Genomic DNA, 22526 nt, shown 5'->3' on the forward strand with positions numbered 1-22526 from the left:
TTTTCAAATCTTAGCATTGAAAGTAAACTCGCATGCTTGTTTTCTAGAACAGCTGTCTGAAAAACAACAACCCAAAACTCAATTTTTTCCTTCTTTGTGTTAATTTATAGATTGTGTTCAAAATCTTCTTCTATTTTAGTGCTGGTGTTTAGGAGGCCGGAGAGAGTTCAAAAGGAATATGGTTCCAAAGGGAAATCGTACAGGCTTTATGTATCCATGGAATTCGGCTTCAAAGCAGTAATAATTATACTTTAAAGGAAAAGGGGTAGGAGTTTCAAAGTGTCCTACATCGGCCTGACTTTGATACATATGAAGTACTTTGAACTTAACCAGAAAACCTTTTTGGGGAAAAATAATAATTATGTGCCTTAAATTTCCTATTGGGACCTGGGCCTTCCTAAGAAGGGAGCAGTAACAGAACAATGCAGTGAAAAATGGGCAGCAACTAAAAATGTTATCCCAGTCAGTCATTTTTACTTGCTACCCATTTTTCACTGCGTTGCTCTGTAATCAAGCGATTATAGCTGCTGTTTAAATGTTTTTCTTGGCCTCCGAGAATGATTTATTTTTACCCTGTCAAACCTGCCTCGTCCCCCTCATAGCAGCAGATATCTAGATAAAACATACAGACGTGAAAACATTTCCCTCTCACACACCTGGGGATGCCAGCCTCCAGGTGGGACCTGGGAATCCCCCAGAATCACTGCTCTTCTCCAGACTACAGAGATCAGTTCCCCTGGAGAAAATGGATGCTTTGGCGGTTGGACTCTATGGCATTGTGCCCCACTGAGGTCCCGGTCCTCCCCAGGCTCCACCCCCAGATGTCCAGGAGTTTCCCAACCTGATCTGGCAACCTTAACACCCCATCCCGTGCCGGTGACTAAGGGGACCTACATATACCTATGCTGGCCCTATAACCACTCCCAGTGCAGTTGTTTTTTTTTTTTTTAAAGAATGCTTCTGAAACATGCCTACATTTGGGCTTGATCATACTTGAAGAAACAAACATCAGGCAGGAAGCCCTCTGAAGAACATGTCTTCCTTCGCAGCTCAAATCATATCAGAATGTGGGGTAGCTCTGTGTTCTTAGATTATGTTTTTTGGCGCAAACTGACTGGGACAACAGTTTTACTTTCTACCCATTTTTCATGCTATCTATGAGACTATGCTTCTGTTCGGGGTAACAAGTTAATAATATGAGTGAATGCTAGAATTGCCAGGTTTGAGAAACACATAATTGGGCATTAAAAGCCAGGAGAATCCAAATTCTGCCAAGTGTTACCCAGAATCTACCAGCTGATGCCATCTCCATAAACTATGAGGTTTTGGCTTGGGTCTATGTCTGATATACCAGAGCTCACGCTGCTCCTCTTCCCATTCTATTGCCGGGTCAGTGTTTTTGAGATCCAAAGTTGGCAAGCCTCTAAAGCAACTGGTAATGTGGTTAAGAGACACCCCTTCTTACTATGTATATTATTCTGACTGGTGTTGTAATTTATTATTTGTTCATTTGGTTGTTATATCCTTTCATCTGCTGCTCTTCAGTTCGTTTCAATAAATGTGTGCTTTAAAAGTGCCATAAAATGACTTTAAAAACTATAGCTGTCCACCCTAACAGTGCATTCCTAAGGAGAGTTACTGCAGTCTAAGCCCATTGAAATGAATGAGCTTAGACTGCAGAAACTCTCAATAGGAATGCACTGTAATTGTCCTAGAAATTCCTAAAAACCAGCATTTAACCCAGCATCAATAAAAAACCCAACACAAACAGTTTAAGCACTACTAAAACATATCTTCATAAGAATTCAAATCTGAATTGGTTTTTAGGCCTGCAACAACTTTGTAAAGATTAGAAACGTTCCCAAGGGGAATGATAGAGCTAGTAGGGATTTGAACTTGTATTTCTTGCTACAAAGGCAAACATCTTTGGTACAGCAGTGGTTCTTCTCTTTTTGTCCTAGTGTCATGCTAAAAACAAACCTCTATACCAGTTTAAGTATTCTGGCTTCCCCCCAAGAATACTGAGATAGTTCGGCTGTATGAGAAGTTCTGTTTCTAGGTTTCCCTTTGGTAGTGGAGTGATAGCCAGTTACAGCCTGTGATCTATTTTTTGAGAATGACCAGAACATAAGAAGAGCATTGCTGGATCAGGTCAGTGGTCCATCTAGTCCAGTGATGGCAAACCTTTTAGAGACCGAATGCCCAAACTGCAACCGAAAACCCACATATTTATCGCCGAGTGCCAATGCGGCAATTTAACCTGAATACCACCCCCAGAGGGGGCCCAGAGGGAGAGGCTAGGGTTGCCAAGTTCCTCTTCGCCATGAGTGGGAGGTTTTTGGGGTGGTGCCTGAGGAGGGCGGGGTTTGGGAAAGGACTTCAGTGCCATAGAGTCCAATTGCCAAAGTGGCAATTTTTTCCAGGGGAACTGATCTCTATTGGTTAGAGATCACCCGGGGCGGGGCAGAGCCGGAAAGGCCAGCGGCTTGGAGGAACCGCGCGTGCCGGCAGAGAGGGCTACGCGTGCCGGAAGTGGCACGCGTGCCATAGGTTCGCCAACACGGATCTAGTCCAACATCCTGTCTCATGCAGTGGTCAGTGAGTTCCTCTGGAGGGCCAACAAGTGGATATAGAGGCCAAGGCCTTCCCCTGATGTTGCCTCCTGGCACTGGGATTCAGAGGTTTACTGCCTCGGCATGTGGAGGTTCTCCTTAGTCACCATGGGTAGTAGCCACTGATAGACCTATTCTCCATCAGTCTGCCTAACCCCCTTTTTAAGCTGTCTATGCCAGTGGCCATCACTACATCACCTGGCAGCCAATTCCACATTTTTATCCTTCACTGAGTAAAAAAGTGTTTGCTTTTGTCCATCTTGAATCTACTGCTCATCAACTTCATTGGATGCCCCCGAGTTCTAGTATTTTGGGAGAGGGAGAAAAAGTTCTCTCTATCCACTCTTTGTACCCTATACAAAAACCTCTATCATGTCTCTCCCAGTCATCGCTTTTCTAAACTGAAAAGTCCCAGATTCTTCAGCCTTTCCTCCTAGGAACGGTGCACCAACCCCCCTGGTTATCCTCTTCTGTACTTGTTCCAGCTTTGCAATGTCCTTATTGAGACATAGTGGCCAGAACTGCACACAGCATTCCAAATGAGGCTGTACCATAGCTCTATACAGTGACATTATAATATTGGCTGTTTTATTTTCAATCCCTTTCATAATAATCCCCAGCACAGCATTTGCTGAGAGCCAGCGTGGTGTAGTGGTTAAGAGCAGTGGTTTGGAGCGGTCGACTTTGATCTGGAGAGCCAGGTCTGATTCCCCACTCCTCCACATGAGCGGCCGAGGCTAATCCGGTGAACCGGTTTTGTTTCCCCACTCCTATACATGAAGCCAGCTGGGTGACCTTGGGCTAGTCACACTCGCTCAGCCCCACCTACCTCACAGGGTGTCTTATGTGGGGAGGGGAAGGGAAGGTGATTGTAAACTGGTTTGATTCTTCCTTAAGTGGTAGAGAAAGTCAGCATTAAAAAAAAAACTCCTCTTCTCCTCCTCCTTCTCCGCTGTGTCACACTGGGTTGTTTAAAGTTATTTTTTTGTTTTGTTCCAGTGTGCATCACCTTACCCTCACCTACACTGAACTTCATTTGCCAGTGTTTCCCACTCACTCACTGACCAGGGAATTCTCACTCATGAAGCCTAAAACATCCTCTACTGAAAGCAGTTTGTAAAGTAAATATAAAACCTACATTGCTGACCAGCATGCACATTCAGTTTACGAACTTGTCTCTTTCTTTCTCTTTCACGTTAATGCATACACGTAAACATCGAGACAGAGAGAAGTGCTCGGTAGAGCCCTTTTGGTGGTTGTCTCAGAATGAGCCCACTCTATTTTCTGTCTATTATGTGTTAATCCCGCCTTGTCATTTGCCCCAAAGGCCTGCTTTTCCTCATCCGGCAAATGCTTTCAGCCATTCGTGTCGATACTCAACGTCCCATGGAATTTGTGGAACCTGGTGTGTTGCTCGTTGTTCATTTGGTTGTGCTATTCACAACCTGGGGGGGATGCAAAATGCAAGCACAAGGTTTGTTGTGGTGCCTTTCCTTTTCTTCAGCAGTCTCTTCAGACTCCTAAAAATATAGTGCTGGAGGGTCTGGGGCAGGAAGCTTTTTTTGGGGGGGGGGGTTGTAATAAGGAGAAGGACTTGAGCAAAATTGCACCATTTTCTTTGCAGCAACAGAAAGCAGCTCTGGTTTGTTTTGTTTGCCAGAAGAAGGAAGGAGATGGGTCAGTTTTCTCCCCTCCTTACTGTAGCTCCCGGTGATGTCATGGAATTTTTGTTGAGGGGCTACCCCAACTCCAGCATTGCTTCTCAGGAATTTGGGAGGTGGGTGGGTTATTGGAGGAATTATGGATGAAACTAGATGGAAGTTATTTTCTTGGTTACTAAAGGAAAAAGGTAGTCCCCTGTGCAAGCACCAAATCATTCCTGACCCATGGGGTGATGTCACATCCTGACATTTACTAGAGCAGGGGTGGGGAACGTCAGGCCCGGGGGGCATTTAAGGCCCTCGAAATCATTTGGTCTGGCCCTTCGTGGTTCCTGGCCGATCTCTAGCTCAGAAGGATTAAGACTGATGATCCGCCCCCTCCCACGGACAAGAATAGCCTCTATTCAAGGCAGATGTGAGTTTGTTTTGCAGAGAAAAGAAACCCTTTTCCCCCCTTGCAGAAGAATCGTTAGCTATGGAGCTGCAAGGACTGCCCAAGAAACTGTGTTAACCCTTTCCCACCTGGGCCATGGAGAAACGTATTGGTCGGTTAATTTTTAAGTTGATAATTTTGTACGGCCCACGAATGATGTTATAAATATCCAAATGGCCCTTGGCGGGAAAAAGGTTCCCCACCCCTGTACTAGAGAGACAAATATGTTCCATATTTATTCTTGGTCTGTCCCACCAGCCATGAATATTTGTTAGCTTCTTTTGTACAGACAACTAGAAGAAGAAGAAGAAGGCTACTTTAACACTCATGTGGTAGGTTGCTGTCTGATCTTTTGAACTCTGTGGGCTTATTTGTTAATCATGGTATAATTAAATACAGGTATCTGTCTGTTTTCTTCCAAAGGTATGTTTGGTTTGGCATGACCTATGGCTAGGACAGTGCAACAAGTGGTTGTCTGTGGTTGAATTGGATAGTTTTCATAGAATCATAGAGTTGGAAGGGACCACCAGGGTCATCTAGTCCAACCCCCTGCACAATGCAGGAAATTCACAACTACCTCCCCCACACACACCCAGTGACCCCTACTCCATGTCCAGAAGATGGCCAAGATGTTCTCCCTCTCATGAACTGCCTAAGGTCATAGAATCAGCATTGCTGACAGATGGCTATCTAGCCTCTGCTTAAAAACCTCCAGGGAAGGAGCACTTACCATCTCCCGAGGAAGTCTGTTCCACTGAGGAACCGCTCTGTTAGAAAATTCTTTATCAGTGTCTGCACACAACCCATCTGCCTAGGAGCTGTCTGTATCTATGTTTGGCTTCAATAGTAGAAGTGGAAGCGCAAGAAGCTACCTCTCCCTAACACTAGGAATTATGTAATTTAGGAGGACTTCTGCCAAAGTAGGCTCCAGTTCTCGGTGTGAAGTGCACCTGGGACATCTGGTCTTTGTTTGTGGGGAAGAGGGGTGTGTTTTGCAGCAAGAGAAGTGTGAGTGGAAAACCGAGTGGACAACACATGGGGTGCATTGCACACACCTTCTTCACAATGGCTTGTTCTGCAAAACCGTACTGTGAAGTTGAGCGGATCTGTTTCACTTATTCACATATGTTTTACGTGGCATTCTTCGACAGGTTTTCCTGTGACAGTACTGTGAAATACAACTAAATCTATTAATTGTCTGTATAGCACTTTTGTGTTGCTGAAAGCGGTGCACAGTTTAAAACACAGCCGATGCAGACAATAAAATTCAAAATTTAAATAGATCACAGGTCAGAATGCAAAGGTAATTGTCAGAAGCTAGCTAGTCAAAAGCCTGCTGAAATTAAAAATCTGGTAGACCTTGCAAAATGGTGTTTGTGAACTACTGCTGGCCAGCCTTTAGGGGTGTGCAGAGTGCTTTTCAGCCCATATTTCCTGCACTTCGAAACACTTGCTGTCTCCCAACCCAGCCAAGGGTCCAAAACCTTTTAAAAATGATCTGCTTCCACTATCTAGAATTTCAGATACTTAGACCACTTAAAGTACCTTTCTCTGGCTAGGTAAAGGTAAAGGTCCCCTGTGCAAGCACCAGGTCATTCCTGACCCATGGGGTGACGTCACATCCCGACGTTTACTAGGCAGACTTTGTTTTTATGGGGTGGTTTGCCAGTGCCTTCCCCAGTCATCTTCCCTTTACGCCCAGCAAGCTGGGTACTCATTTTACCAACCTCGGAAGGAAGGAAGGCTGAGTCAACCTTGAGCCGACTACCTGAAATTGACTCCCGTCAGGATAGAACTCACGTCATGAGCAGAGCTTGGACTGCAGTGCTGCAGCTTACCACTCTATGCCACAGGGCTCCTTCTCTGGCTAGGGCACCTTTTATAGTCTTCTGTGTAAGGAACAAAAGAAACTCAGTGGGGAAACAACCTGGTAGATACCCAGAGGGTGAAAGTACAAATCTGAATCCAAAAATGTAAAACTTTTTAAATTGTACAATGAAATCAGCAATTAGCATATAATTAAAATGGTAGCAAACCGAACACTTAACACATGCAGTACAAGTACACTTTCTGGATCTAGATATACATCCAGGTAGAGTTCAGAACTTATGGATGCTTAACTGTCTACCCTTTTTTTGTAGAAAATTTCTAAGATGGCTCCAAAACTTGTGGCTTCCAGCAGGGAGAAGAAGCAGGAAGGGTGTTGTGCTGGCTGTCCTTCTAGAGAGCTCCAAGCATATCCATTGTAGCAAGCAGCTAGCCAGTTCTAACCTTCTTTCTCCTTCTGTCCCTCAACAAGAGAACCAAAAGCATTCATTTCATATGGATTGAAATCTTGCAATTTGTCCCCCTGACCTGCATATGCCTTTTTTTTTAGTCAAGAAATGACAACCATTCACAAGAAATAATGCTCAGATTGATGAGCAAAGGTGATGGTCCATTCGTGCTGGGGGATGGTAGATGGAAAGAGCCTTCCAGCAAAACTATACAGAGAAGCTTATCAGCTAAACTAGGGAGGACTTCTAGTTGCCAGTGAAGTTATTGGACACGTTGGGAAAATGCCACATCTTCCTAAAGTTGGTAGGAGACTAACAGCCCATTCCTGAAGGGCCCCTCCCCCCCGAAACCTCTTAGGAGGCGGCCTGACCCCGCCGGCGGCGTAAGAACGTGTAATCACGAGATTACACGCACTTACACCGGCAGGGAGGGTGGCTCCGCCGGCGCCCAAGCACCGCGGAGCCGCTCCTCTCCTCTCCGCCGGCGCGGCCTCTCTGTGGCACCCGCACCGGTGTAGAGAGGCTGCGCTGGTGCAGGGAGGTGTTCCAGGGGCGGGGTGGGGGGAGGAGCCACAGGTGACAGAGAGCCCAACACCTTCTCTAGGTATTTGCAAGAATGGATCAAAGTGGAACCAATTGCGAACTTCCTTCTAATGTTTAACCATAGTCTGCTTTCCTGTAACTTAAAGCTCATTAGATCTTGTACTGCTCTCTGGAGCAGCAGAGAGCAAGTCTTCTCTATTCTATGTGATAGTCCTTCAGGTCATTTGAAGAGAGCTTTCATGTTGTGGTGGGGGAGGCAATTGTAAGCCTCTTTGAGACTCCTTATGGTAGAGGGAAGTGGAGTATAAAAACCAACTCTTCGTTTTGTATACTTACCTGTCGAACAAAGGAGTGTCACTTTTGCTCTGACTTCAAAATGGAGTTTGAAACAACTTGCCCAAACTTAAAATGGAAATTATAGAAAATTATATAATTATATAAAATTTGAAAAAAGTTTCTATAGCAGAAGTTCACTATTAGAAATGCTTTAGAACTGTTTTTGGCTAATACTTCCACCTCTTTCTAAACTGTGCAGCATTCTCCTGTTGCTTCCTGTTGGGTGGATCCCCAAACAACTTCAGCATGTCAGCTGAGAAGGGAGCTGTCTGGTGAGACACTAATCACTGAGAACGAAGAATGCCACCATATAATAGTTGATTTGTGAATTGCCATTTCATACAGCCAAGCAATCAGGTGATGGTTGGTGCTAGGGCATTGTAAACTGCATTGTTTCACATCAGCAGTGCAATATGGTCATTGTAGGCCTTTGTTACCTTGCCAGTAAGGGTTACTGCAGAAGGGTTACTGCAGGGTACCCAAAGAATTTGAATACTTGCAATGTGACCTGTTGAGGCCGCTATCCCAAGTGCACTCACTACATAGTAAACACCCCAAGAAAATATGGATAGTATCAGATTGCACAGACGATAGTTCTTGCCCTGGTTGTGCAAATCAGAGGGGGTACTGATACTTTCAAACTCAACTATCTTTGTAGGATTGGAAGTTTACAAAAGTTGTACTGAACCTTCGCTTTGGCAGGAATAAGTTTGCAAACCAGACATGGAGAGGGTGGGTGGAAGAGCTGAAGTATAAATAATGGCACGCGCAGAGATCCCCAGAACTTTCTTGCTTCTTCTATTCTCTTTTTATCATCCTAAATCGGGATAAGCAAGGTGCCTATGAAATCATGTTTGAACAGTCTAGGATCTCTCTCTCGTTCGGTTTTATGATTAACAGCTCCCAAGCATGAAGTATCTGACCTCAGTTTCTATAACCAGGTTTCCTTTATATACTGCTCCATTTTTTTAAGCATTGGTCTCTCCCCCCCCCCTTTTTTAAATGCTTGAAACATTTGTTTTTTTCATCTTTGGCTGTTTGGGTGGATCTGGGTTAGGGCCTGTGTTTGTGTTGGAATCCCGTGTGGTTGGATCCCTGCAGATTTTGGGGCTTGGAAAAAGTTAAAACTTACAGTAAAAGACAAAATAAACAAGCCATCAAAGAGGGAAAAATTAAATCTCTGTTTATTCACCTGCATACGAGACTAATGTTAGTCCAGAGCAGCAAGCTGAAATATTTTAGATATTAAAAGACTGACAAAAACAAATTAAGTTTTCAATATATGAGACATAAGTTCACATCAACAGTGCACCGAATGGAGTGTTCTGTAGTCAGCAGAGTATGTGGTAAAAAGCGGCGGGGGGGGGGAATAAAGAGAATTCAACAACCAATAGTTATAGGTTCTGCCAACTAGGATAGAATTGCAAGTGTATCTTTCGATGTCTCAGTATGCATGTGCATGCAATTAAATTAAATGTAATGACAGCCGGTGCATTTCTGAGTGATTATATTATGTCTCTGATGTTAAAAGGCATAAACCGTATGGCCAAGTCATTGTAACCACCCAAGAAGTATAGTAATCTCCTTCAAAAACATGCTGCCTGGAGTGTCCTCCTGACCAAAGCATTTCCTGGTACTTAAGGCATATCCTGCCTCCCCACCCCTCCAACCCCCTGCAACACCTAAAACGAGAGAAACAAGTTGCTTGTCTTCCCTTCAATCCAAACAGGCTCTGAAATCCTGTTGGGCATGGACTTGATACAGCAACCCCTGTTTTCCATGTATTAGGTATGAGGTTCAAGTTGTGCCATCTTGAGCTAAAAGATTTCAGTAGCAAGAATGGGTGAGACAAAGGTGACAGCATTGGGTTAGAACAGTGATTCTTAACTGGGGCCTTATAGTTGCCTGTCTACAAAAATGGGGGCATTCAGAATTTTGTGGTCAAAAATGCTGTCAAGTTGCAGCTGACTTATGGTGACCGTATAGGGTTTTCAAGGCAAGGGACAAACAGAGATGGTTTGTCATTGCCTGCCTCTGCGTAGATGAGATCTGGGCCGTCCAGGTCAGAGTTTTTGGAATTTAGCTAGTCCCTTTTCCCTGCTTACAGTGTCTTCTACTGTTCAACCCATGTAGAGGATGAAATCCTACATTAAAGGGTTGGCTGATGGCCATCAGGCACAATGATCCCATGGAATGTATGCCTGACAGTTCTGTGTTGCATATATGATAAATATAGAATCATATTATCATAGAGTTGGAAAGGGCCATACAGGCCATCTAGTCCAACACCCTCCTCAATGCAGGATCAGCCTAGAACATCCCTGACAAGTGTCCAGTCTCTGCTTGAAGACTGCTAATGAGGGGGAGCTTACCACCTCCCTAGGCAGCTGATTCCACTGTTGAACTACTCTCAGTGTAAAAAAATGTTTTCCTAATATCCAGATGGTACCTTTCTAGGTAAAGGTAAAGGTCCCCTGTGCAAGCACCGGGTCATTCCTGACCCATGGGGTGACGTCACATCCCGACGTTTCCAAGGCAGACTTTGTTTGCGGGGTGGTTTGCCAGTGCCTTCCCCAGTCATCTTCCCTTTACCCCCAGCAAGCTGGGTACTCATTTCACCGACCTCGGAAGGATGGAAGGCTGAGTCAACCTTGAGCCGGCTACCTGAAACCAACTTCCGTTGGGATCGAACTCAGGTCGTGAGCAGAGCTTTTGACTGCAGTACTGCAGCTTAACACTCTGCGCCACGGGGCTCGTTTCTGCCTGTAATTTAAACCCATTATTGCGAGTCCTATCCTCTGCTGCCAACAGGAACAGCTCCCTGCCCTCCTCTAAGTGACAGCCCTTCAAATACTTAAAGACAGCAATCATATCCCCCCTCAACCTCCTCTTCTCCAGACTAAACATTCCCAACTCACTCATCCTTTCCTCATAGGGCTTGGACTCGAGGCCCCTGATCATCCTCGTCTCTCTCCTTTGCACCCGCTGCATCCTTTCTACATCCTTTTTGAATTGAGGCCTCCAGAACTGCACACAGTACTCCAGGTGCAGCCTGCCCAATGCAGTGTACAGCGGAACTATGACATCTTGCAATTTGGATGTTATGCCTCTGTTGATACACCCCAACATCACGAAGACTAACCAGTTAGTCTTTAAGGTGCTACTGGACTCTTGCTGTTTTCTACTGCTAGTGACAGCCTAACATGGCTACCCATTGTGATCTAACCCCAACATCACATTAACCTTTTTTGCTGCTGCGTCACACTGGGTGTTTATGTTGAGCTTATGGTCCACCCATACCCCAAGATCTTGTTCACACACACACTGCTACCCAGAAGTGGGGCAGATTTAACAACATCCCTGTCTGCAATCGGACTTGCCCATGTTCGCAGAATCTACCAGAGACAATGACCCACGTGCTGCTTCACTGTGTCTATGATGATTCTCTACAGGAAGCTCATATTGAACCACTGATAAAAGATATCTTATATCTCTCTGCAAAAGATGAAGTGGGTTTTCTTTTGGCTGACTGGCACTCTTGTACCGCTGAGAAGTAGCAAAGTTTCTTTTAGCTGCCATGAGAATTCGAGAAACTGAACGGAACTTACCGACAGCTACCATGAATGAATTTTATTAGTTGTATTTTTATATACTAAATATCCATTTTATACGATTGTCATTGTAACCAATATGCCAATAAAGGTATTGGTTGATCGAAAGCAGCCATTTTGTCCGGAGGAACTGATCCCTGTAGTCTGGAGATCAGTTATAATTCTGGGAGGTCTCCAGGCCCTACCTGTAGATTGGCAACCATAGCAGGAACATAAGCAGGTGGGACAGAATGGGCAGGGTTAAAATCCCCCAATATAGTATTCACTGCTACTGTTGTCAGCTCAGAATGCATATCAGGGCAGGGGGTGTTGTGGTGACTACTAATTAGACTACTAATTAGAAGTCTAATTAGTAACATTGGGGGGGGGAATCCTCTTCAGATTTTTCCAAGATGTCTTTCCCCCCCACATATTGCTTTGTAAAAAAAAGTCTTCATAAAATATATGCATTTAAAAGTCAAGAAGCCACAAATACTTTAGTTCTTCAGGTGACCAACTGAAATGTTTTTAAGGACTTAAAAATCCACTTGGCAGGCACAGATACTTGAGGCTACAAAGAAAATAAAGATATTTAATGTTATTACTGTAGGAAGATCAAAGACCTTGCTTTAAAAAATCCAACGACGAGGTATTTGTTTTTCATAAGGCCAGCTATGTTAAGGCCTCTTGCACTGATATGCTTTATTCCTCATGTAGGGACTGTACCACATTATGGGGCCAGCTAAAGAAGGTATACGTTTTCCACGTGTATGTACGGCTAATGTTTGTACAAAATGGAGCAAGATTGCCCCATCCCTTTCCATAATGAATGTGTGTATGCTGTAGGATTGCCAACCTCCAGGTGGTAACTGGAGATCTCCTGCTATTACAGCTGATGTCTAGGAGGCAGAGATCAGTTCCCCTGGAGAAAAGGGCCGCTTGGGCATTTGGACTCTATGGCATTGAAGCCCCTCCCCTCTCCGAACCCTGCCCTCCTCAGGCTCCACCCCCAAATCTTCATTTCCCCCCCCCAACCTGGAGCTGGCAAACCTATTCTGTGTCTAGATCAGTGGTTCCCAACCTTTTTTTGACCAGGGACCACTAGGACTTTTTTGTTCGGTGCAGGGACCCCAAGGTTCAAAATAAAAATTCCGAGAATTTGAAAATAAACTTTAATCATAACTGTTAGTTAAACATTAAACTTAGAATAATATTTGAATATATATATATTTATAATAGAGAACTTTTAATTGAAAATATTAATTTATTATGGGTTTATAACTTTGTTTCGTGGACCTTAATTTAGTTCTCGCGGACCCCTGGGGGTCCACGGACCCCTGGTTGAGAACCAGTGGTCTAGATAGGTGAACTGAAAAAGGAGAAGTTCTAATCATGTTAACAAAGCCAATGTGCATACAGTTGGTGTACTTACGGGGTGTTTTCACATGGGTTATTTGCCCCGAGTTCAATGCTCCTGGGAAGTGCCCCCCCCTCCCCGCCTCTCCAGTGCATTAGTGCATCTCCCAGGGTTTCCCCGGCTTTTCTCCAACTTTTCTCAAACCTGATTTGCTCCAAAGTTTTGAGAAAGATCTGAGCAAAGCCCAAGTGGCTATTGTGTGGGTGGAAACGCTTGAATTTTCATGAAATGTGATTGGTATTGTGTTTCCCACACTTCTGGGAATTCTGTTGTGAGGAGGTTTGACGTTTTTAATTTTGAGCTTGCTGGAGTTTTGGGACAGATCTCTTGGTTGGCTGTTGGCTGGGACCAGAATCTCCTGGTTGGTCTGCTAAGAGCTGTTCTGGTGGGAGGGATACATATGGCTTTGTGATACATATGAGCTTTGTGATAGGATCTCTAGGTGTGCTGTCTTGTCCCTAAAAACTGGCATGGGATCCCTGACATGGATTGGGATTGCAGTGCTGAGGAAGGGAAATAACTCTACCTATGCTGTTTCTCTGATTTAAATCGCTTCTCCAGGTTGCTCCAAATCCTGGTACAGAATACAGCTGGTACCTGCATCTTGCCTGTGTGTGTGTTTTTAAGTTTTTTTTCTTCTAAACAGATATTACAAAATATACAAATATATAAACATACAAATCAAATTCTAACATTATAATGGAACATACGCTATAATTCTGTTATACCCTCTTTGAGTATTATAATTGCATATTCGATGGCGTATGTCTTACTTACTTACATTTTAGCATTCTATTATTTTTTATCAGTGAAGAAATATATACTCAAGAAATACTTTGCATTTTTAATAAATGCGGGTTGATCTATTATTCACTAAAGACATTAATTTAGCCATAGTTGAATATTCTGCTACTTTATTTGTCTATTCAGTTACATCTAGGTATTCTTCTGCTTTCCACTTTCTTGCATACTCCACTCTTGCCGCTGTCACCATGTACTTCATTATATATTTTTGTCATATTATCTGGCAGAATATTTAACAACATGCTTTTTGGATCGAACATACATTTGTTTTTCAGTATTCTTTGCATTTCACCATGTGTCATTTTCCAATATTTTCTTGCTTCTTTGCAAGACCACCATGCCTTTTTTTAAAAAATCCCCTGAAAGCAACCAGGAAAGAGCCCATTTTAAAACAGGGGAGGGTTTTTACCCTGATCAGCTCTTTGCCTTCCCCGTGGCTGCATTTTCAAGGCCAAACAATCTGTCTGGAGTTCCAGTTGAGGAACTCCATTGTACATATAGTTTAGCTCTGGAGAGCAAACAGAGAAAAACAGTGCAATACTACAGTGAATATACTGCATTATATTTCAATATTATTTCAGTGATATTGAACAGTATTGTTTCTGAGATGTGTATGAATTTTTACGTGTATATTGGGCTGTGCTTTACAGGTGCTTGAGAGGGAATGCTCTTCTTTCCAGGCACCTGTAGAACTAGAAGAATTTGGTTGGCTGCAAATAAAGTATTATAAAATTTAATGTTTAATAAGTATATATTGAGCTGTACTGTTTCTGTGTCGTAGGGTTTTTTTGTGTTTTTATGGTATGTCATTAGCTGCGAGGAGGAAAGGTAGTATATTAATTTTTATTTAAGAACTTGTAATAATGTTTTCTTTGTGTCCCGGCTGAACCAGGGAATGAGCTTTAAGACTCTTTATCTGCTCTTTGCTGTTCTCAGTGATTAAATGTGACTTGCCTGTTAGCTATTGAGGAGATTAGAAGTTATTGAAATAATATGCACAGGTGTAAGTTTTATTTGACTGAGAAGAGAATGGCTTAAAATCATATTATGTTTTTGTTTCAGATAGAAAGATTGCTCCCTTTCAGTGTGAATATTGCAATTAATAAATGGTCTAACATATAACGGGGGGAGCTTTTGACAAAATAAAAGACATTTCCCCCATTTGAACCCATTTGTCTTCCATTGCTGGCAGAAGGGATGCATTAATCTGTATAGTATAGTTAAAATGTAGTTCACTGGATTCATTTAGCAGAGCTGTGGCTAATTTTGTTTTGATCTCCAGCTGTATTTAATATCATGCATTTTATTAATAATCTTGGCAAGCTAAATCATACCTCATGGTAATAAAGAAATGGAACTTTCCCTTCCAAAGCAAATTTCCTTCCTACAAATTTCCCATCTCACCTTTGTTTCTACCTAAGATTTCTCTAGCACTGTTTTTAAGGAGGGAATTACGCGGTCGTTCTTGGTCGTAATTCAGATGGATACCTTACATTATGTGCCGAGTTGGGACTCCATCTCTTGGAATCTAGAGCATGGGTTTCGGCCATTAGATTTTGGTTGCATCTCCATTTTCGAACTCCATCTAATAGCCTTATAGCCGGTCTACTTGCTGACCCTTATACCTCTAAATGGTCGCATTCAGTATCACAAAAAAAGCATTCTTTAGGTATCGATTTGGAGGCTATGGCCAATTCTGGAGAAGCCTACATTTTTTGGGTGATCCAAAGGAGGATCTGGGATGTGGAACAACAAATAATAATTGCTGGAGCGAACAAGACTTGTTCTTGGTTTTTATTAGTAATCTCTCTCTCTCTCTCTTTTTAAATTACAGCTAACTATGGACCAAATCCCATTTGCAAAGGTTGCCTATCTTGCTCTAAAGACAACGGATGCATCCGATGTCAGCATAAGTTGTTCTTCTTTCTCAGAAGAGAAGGAATGAGGCAATATGGCGAATGCTTGAATTCCTGCCCTTCAGGGTACTACGGACTCCGAGCCCCAGATATGAACAGATGTTCAAGTGAGTTTTATCTACTTTCTCTTTTTTTGAGTCTGCAGTATACCATGGAGAACATAACAGCGATATTTCCTTAGGTAACACTACGTCATCGCGAGCTGTCTTTCCTGAAGGAATCAACAGTTATTGTCTATGGAATGCGTCGCTTAATACATTTACCAATTATTTCCCTTCATCTAAGCAGTGCTCTGAAACAAATCTCTCCTGTGTTTGTCAGAAAATAATCAACTATCCGTGACAGTATATTGGTGAACTCATGATGGAAACACCTGTTCTCTGTTGCGCTCCATGGGCACTATACATTAATAATCTCTTTGCTATGTCGCTTCGTTACGGCTCCAGCATAAAATTTCCATTTGTGCTAAAGCTCTTGCATGAGTGGAAACAGAAGCAAAGACACTGTAGAAACCTCTTGTAATAAGTCATACCTATTGTATCTCCCCTTGTGTTTTTCTGCTTGTGCAAGATCTTGAACCAGTTTCCAGGCAGTATCATAAATAAGGAGGATGTATTAAGAGTTTGAAAACGTTATAAAAAATACTGTTCGCACTTTGTTTGGCCCCTTTAGCTGTGAAGACGTCTTCCAACCATTTATAAGCCGTGGTATCCAAAAACTCTTTTAAAGCGATGTTTTTTATAACATTTTCCAACTCTTAATATATCACTGGGAATACAAAGTGCGGTAACACCCTGTGTTAAGAATTTGTGATGTCCCTTTATCTCTCTTAGTTCTGATTCTGTGTTTGTCCTTGTTTTTTTTAATCGTTATCCTAGTAAAGGATGACATTTTGCTTTTTAAGACCTCTTACTTAGCCGGGGAATGCCACCGAAATGCTCTTCTGTTGTCTTTTCACACTGATTCGCGGTCCTGCAGGTGCATCAGGATGATTTTAACACACGTATTTCTTTTCATGTTTGTGCTATTTGCTGGCTTGACTATTGGATTATTGGCGACTGTTTGCCACTGCCATTTCCCCTTTAGTAAAGATTTCTTTGAGAAGCCCTTTCCCCCTTCACGTATGGCTATTCCAGCATCCTACATCCCCTTCCAATATACCCTAACTTCAAGAGCTAGATTTGAGTCAGTAGCACACTAGAGACCCAACAAGATTTATGGGATATCAACTTTCACGAATCAAAGTTCCCTTCATTAGGTCTGACGAAAGCTTATACCCTGAAAATCTTGTTGGTCTCTAAGGTGCTACTGGACTTGAATCTAGCATGGTGTAGTGGTTAAGAGCGGTGGTTTGGAGCAGTGGACTCTGATCTGGAGAACCGGGTTTGATTCCCCACTCCTCCACATGAGCGGCGGAGGCTAATCTGGTGAACTGGATTTGTTTCCCCACCCCTCCACATGAAGCCAGCTGGGTGACCTTGGGCTAATCACAGCTCTCTCAGCCCCGCCTACCTCACAGGGTGTCTGTTGTGGGGAGGGGAAGGGAAGGTGATTGTAAGCCGGTTTGATTCTCCCTTAAGTGGTAGAGAAATTCGGCATATAAAAACCAACTCTTCATCTTCTTCTTTTACTGCAGACTAACACACCTCCTGAAACTACCTTAATTTAAATATTTTGTATTCCTTTCTTTTTTTTAAGAGCCATATTTGGTTCCATATTGAGCCATAACTTGGCTGTAGAGTCATAGGTTGCATAATAACAGAGGTTTCCACTCTTACGAAACTGTTGTTTTTCAGGTAGACTGTCACGTTCCGAAGTCTGGTGAAGTTGTTAACATTCCTCAGAAAGGAACACTAGCTTGCGTACTGCGCACAAGTCCATAGATATGTAGTTCTTATATTGCCTGTTTTTTACTAAACTTGCGGTATCTGTGTGAAGATGATGTTCCCTGCTTTGTGTTCTCAGTTGTTGCTGTGCACTGCCTAATATTTACCATGTGGCTGCCTTCGGCTGGGAGATGAAAATGATCCCAGGGTATAGCTTCTATATTTCATTTGTGAAGCACTTTGGAATCTTGGCCTAGGCATTGCGTGCTTTAATTGTGATGTCAGGAACTCTTCCCATTTTGACAATCACCCCCACCACCTCTGCAACATCGGAGTTTATTTTCCAGGCTGTTTTTTGTTACCACTTGCTCATGTTTGTGGAAATAATGTGTTTTGGAAAGGTATATTCAAATATCGGTGGGAGATAGCATGGAGTTGTAACAATAAAGCTAGGAATTGGGAGGGGAGCTTGGGAAATATCTTAATTAAAGGCATGTGGTACTGTCCTTATGGTAAAGATTTGCAACCCCACCCCTCCTCCTTACCTGTACACATTATGTAGAAATAAATCCCATTGGTTTCAGAGTGATTTACCGCCATGTAATTTGTGGGTTATTGGTCTGATTTATTGGAGTTTGTTTGGAAAGATCCAAGTCTCTGGGCTGGGGATCTGGAAACAAAGTGATAGTTGGGCCAGTAAGTGATTGGCTCTTATGCCACCTGCCCCTTGCTGGGTGGGTAGCTGCAGAGCTCAGTGATGGAGCTGAAGAGCAGGAAGAAACTACACAGTGGTTCCTTTCATGGTCGTTCGAATACCAAAATGCACAGGTTCTGCAGCTAGAGAGCCGTGATTACAATTCCTGGTACTGATTATCACAAAGGTTTCACCACCACCACCACCACCACTTAATCATAGACAAATGGCCTAAGGCAGTTTTGTTTACACTAGTGTATCAAGATCTACTCTGACTGGTAGTGGCTTTCCAGGATCTGAGTTGGAGGTCTTTCACACAGCTGCTTCCTGATCCTTTTAAGTGGAGATGCTGGAGATTGAACCTGAAGCCTTCTGCATACAAAGCAGATTCTCTGCCCCTGGGCTATGGGCCCTCCCCAGTGGGCCAGTGATAGCTTCATTCAACCCTCCTGAATAATTCTAAATGCAGAGTGCCTCTGACAACTGTCCTTCAAGCTTTTCCTTTTCAATTTAATAAGAATGCTCCGAGTTAACAACTCTGTCCAGAATGAAATCAGGTAGGCGTTTGTCAGTATATTTGATACTGATCTTGATTAGTTAATGTCTCAAATGTACATCCTTAATTTTAAACAAACCCATTTAAGTGAATATAGGGCTTACGGTAATATTTGGATGTCTGTTGTTCTGGTATGTGACTGTCTATTTTAGAGATTACAAAGATTTGAGGGAGGGAAGGAAGGGGGTGAAGGAAGAGGAGATAACAGAACTGACATTCAGGTTTTATGCTAACTAACGTTTTCTGTGCCAACATGGGTTGGAATCAGAGCTTGGGTACTGCTGGTCAAGTCAAGAAGAGAATAGCACCGATTTGTGTGTGTATGTTTGTGTTATGTGCTGTCAAGTCACTTCTGACTTCTAGCAGGCCTTTCAAATTGAAAGCCATAGCTTTAGGGTTGCCAGCTCTGGATTGGGAAACACCTGGAAGTTTTGAGGGCAGAATTTGGAGAGGAGAGGGATTTCAATGCCATAGAGTCCAATTGCCCAAGTGGCCATTTTCTCCAGGGGAACTGATCAGCTGGAGATCAGTTGTATTAGCAGGAGATCTAATACCGGGAGGTTGGCAACCTTACATAGCTTCTAGATTGACAGGCAAAAAATATCTCCCCATTACCCTGAACACTGTTCATGATGCATCCCAGGAAGAGTGCTTCAGAGTGCTGAAGGCTGAGGAGGGTGAGGAGATGGAGTAGGATTTTTGGAGTGGTCCAGTTATTTGCTTGACCTGGTAGCTGCAGCTTGGCGCATGTAGTGAATTGGGGAGAAGGGAAAGAGAGGGAAAAACAACCAACAATAAGCTCTGGTTCCCGCCTCAACGGGAACCGGGTTTGCTGCCCGCGGCTGGAGGTAAGCCAGAGCGCGGGGAGCAGGGAGGCAAAATGGCCAGCCGGCCGACACATGCATTTGCGCGTGCTCGTGGGGGCTCGTGCCGGTCCATGCCTCCCCAGCAACAGCTTCCCATTGGCCAGAGCCCAGGGCTCTGAGCCAATGGGGGCCATGGGCGGGAGCTGGGAGTGGGCGGGGCTATCCCTCCCATTTTCGTATAAAACAGGGAGGAGGGCCCGCCCCAGCTAACTCCGTCTTTTCTTTTGACCCACCCGCCCTCCCTAGCTTCAAGTCACAACTTGGGCGGATAGGCATGGAGATGTGTCAGTTAGGAGGGAAAGCCGCCGGGAGCGGTCGCTTTCCTAACTCTGGGAATCCCAATATGGGGTTTTGGGAGAGGCTTCAAGGATATGCCCAGGAGGAAGGGCAGGCTGTCCGCCTCGTCCCAAGCAGCGGGCGAAAACACCCAGTGGCAATCGTCCTGGTGTCTTCCTGGCCCGCCGTTCCGGTTGCTCACAGCAGGATCGCTGTGGGCCGGTTGGCATACCTGGCCGCATTGGGGTCGGCCATGGTACCTGACACATTGTACATGCTGCGCCACGGGGTCGCAACTGATGCCAATTACAAGTTGTGGTCTATTACCTTCCAACTATCATCTAAATCTTTCCAAGTAATTGTTATGTAAGTTGTTGTTTAATAAAGTTAAGTCGTGTTTAATCTTTAATTAGAAGTCTTTTACTTATAACTTTAGCGTGTCGGCGTTCCCTCCCATTTAGCCCTGGGTCAGCAAAAAAATATACATGGTAGAGAATAGTGACAGCTAATGACATTTTTTAAAAAAAGGAAAACAAACTGAAAATGAAAGGAAAGATTATCTACACTCCTAATGTAGATAATTCTTCTATTGAAAAATAAGGCGAGATAGCAAGTGTTTGTTTTTGCCTTGCTTATTTGTGGGGACAGTATCGGTGTCAAACTGTTGCAGAATGCAAAACAATTCTCTTCCCCCCTTGTTAGAGCAGCTTTAGATAAACGTTTATTTTATGTACTCACTTGCAAAACTTATAGCCTGCCTTTCTGCTTTCATCAGGGCCACCAAGGAGGCTAAAGCATTAAAAAAACAAAAACACCATACATAGTAAAAACATGCTTTAAAAACGATTTAAACCGAACCAAAATACATCATCGAAACAATTAAAAGCAAAGCTAAAATACACGGACGAAAACAGCAACTAAAACATTGGGCAGGAAGGAGGGATCACCGAGGGAATGCCAGACAAAAATAAAACAAAAATTCTTTACTTGCTGGTGGAAGATGGCAACAAGGGGACAGGCAAGTCTCCCTGGGGAGAGAGTTCCAGAGTTTTCATATCCAGTGCTATTATTAAACTCAACATCCTTGATATCGGATACCCTGTCTGACACTGAACATTCGTGTGTGTGTCTTTTGCTCTGACAGTGTTTACTCTGTGTTAAAAATGTCTGGCTAGATTCAGAATCCCTACTGATCGTTTTGTGTGTGCGTTTTTTTTTTTTGGGGGGGTAGTGCTTAAATAAGTCGATTCTAAAACGGCTGCACATTTGATCAAGGGTGACTCTTCCGTGGTTTTGTTTCTGGAACTTATCCCCTCCCCTCACACCATAGAAGTGCTAGGACGTATATCTGTCGGAAAATGTTGACATGGATTTTAAAAGCATAACTCTTGCCAAGCATAACGCCGCGAAATGCCATAAAGCCAAATGCAGCAGCTCCAGGATTCTGAAAAAATTTGCATTTCAAAACTAATTTTCTCTGCTAGCTGTGATTTTAGGCATCTCAAATTTGCAGGATTGTTTCTCTCCCCACCCCTTACAGCTTGTCATGTAATTTCATCGCTAGGGCTGTTTAAAGTGTTTTCTGCTTGTAGAAGGAAACTAATCTCTGCCCAAAGCTACATTAGCTATTGGTTAAGGGTTTGATTAGGGTATCATAAAGTGAGAGAGCCAGCATGGTGTAGTGGTTAAGAGTGGTGGACTCTACTCTGGCAAACTGAATTCGATTCCCCACTCTTCCACATGAAGCTTGCCGGGTGACCTTGGGCCAGTCACCGTTCTCTCAGAACTCTCTCAGCCCACGCAGAGGCAGGCAATGGCAAACCACCTCCGAGCATCTCTTGCCTTGAAAACCCCACAGGGTCGCCATACGTCAACTGTGACTTAACAGCGCTTTCCACCACCAAATCTTCGAGTGAGTGGATCCATCACAATAATTGTCTTGGCACTTAAAAAATTTTTTTTAAAGCATTTGTGTCCCCAAAGACAGCTTTTGCCATAACAAAGATGTATCTGTTTGTTTGTTTGTTTGTTTGTTTGTTTGATCAATCTTATAACCCACTCTACCCCAGGAAGCCGAGCTCAGAGCAGTTCACACAATCTACAGCATACAATAAAACAATCAAATCCTCCTGGAGAGTATGTTCAACTCAATTCTTTGGCATTCCTCCCCCTTTGCTGACTCCACTATACTTTTACAACCTGACAGTCCCTTCCTTCCAAAGAACCTTTATGCTTGCCCGTTTAAATGCTGCACCCTCAGCAGTATTAAATGGAAAATATCAAAATCTACCATATTCTGACAGGCTTTGCCCATGCAATTCAAAGAAAATTGACACATTATCTCATGATGGAATGCCCCCTCTTTAAACACCACCGAGATAAAGGGATTGCCCCCATTTTGGCGAGAATTCCTGCCCCCATAACAAGAGACAAAACAGTCCCATTTTTGCTGATGGATAGAGATCCAAAGATAACATTGGCCGTGGCCAAATATCTCTCCCATCATATTTTCCTCTAAGAAATAAATGCTCAGGACCTGTGGGTCATAGAAGCAAAGAAGGAAAGAAAGGACAATAAAATCCCATAAACAATCATTAAAACAGCCCTTAACAGATTAAACTAAATTCTAATTCCAATTTCTGATGGGGCATAGAGTTGCAATATAAAGGCAACAGTATGGCCTGCGGGCAGTTGTTCGGCAGTGGCGGGTAAAGAGAAGG

General features: G+C 43.4%; 1 protein-coding gene across 1 annotated transcript in view; it reads left to right on the forward strand.

Moving 5' to 3' along the window:
* The window catches only part of RSPO2 (R-spondin 2), a 123296-nt gene that overhangs the window by 54580 nt on the left and 46190 nt on the right, over window positions 1–22526 (forward strand). Inside the window, exon 2 of the mRNA XM_056854477.1 lies at window positions 15507–15695. Coding sequence (XP_056710455.1) covers window positions 15507–15695 — 189 coding nt within the window. The remainder of the gene's footprint in view (window positions 1–15506; window positions 15696–22526) is intronic.

The sequence above is a fragment of the Euleptes europaea genome, chromosome 8 (assembly GCF_029931775.1).
Source record: "Euleptes europaea isolate rEulEur1 chromosome 8, rEulEur1.hap1, whole genome shotgun sequence".
NCBI classification, from domain to species: Eukaryota; Metazoa; Chordata; class Lepidosauria; order Squamata; family Sphaerodactylidae; genus Euleptes; species Euleptes europaea.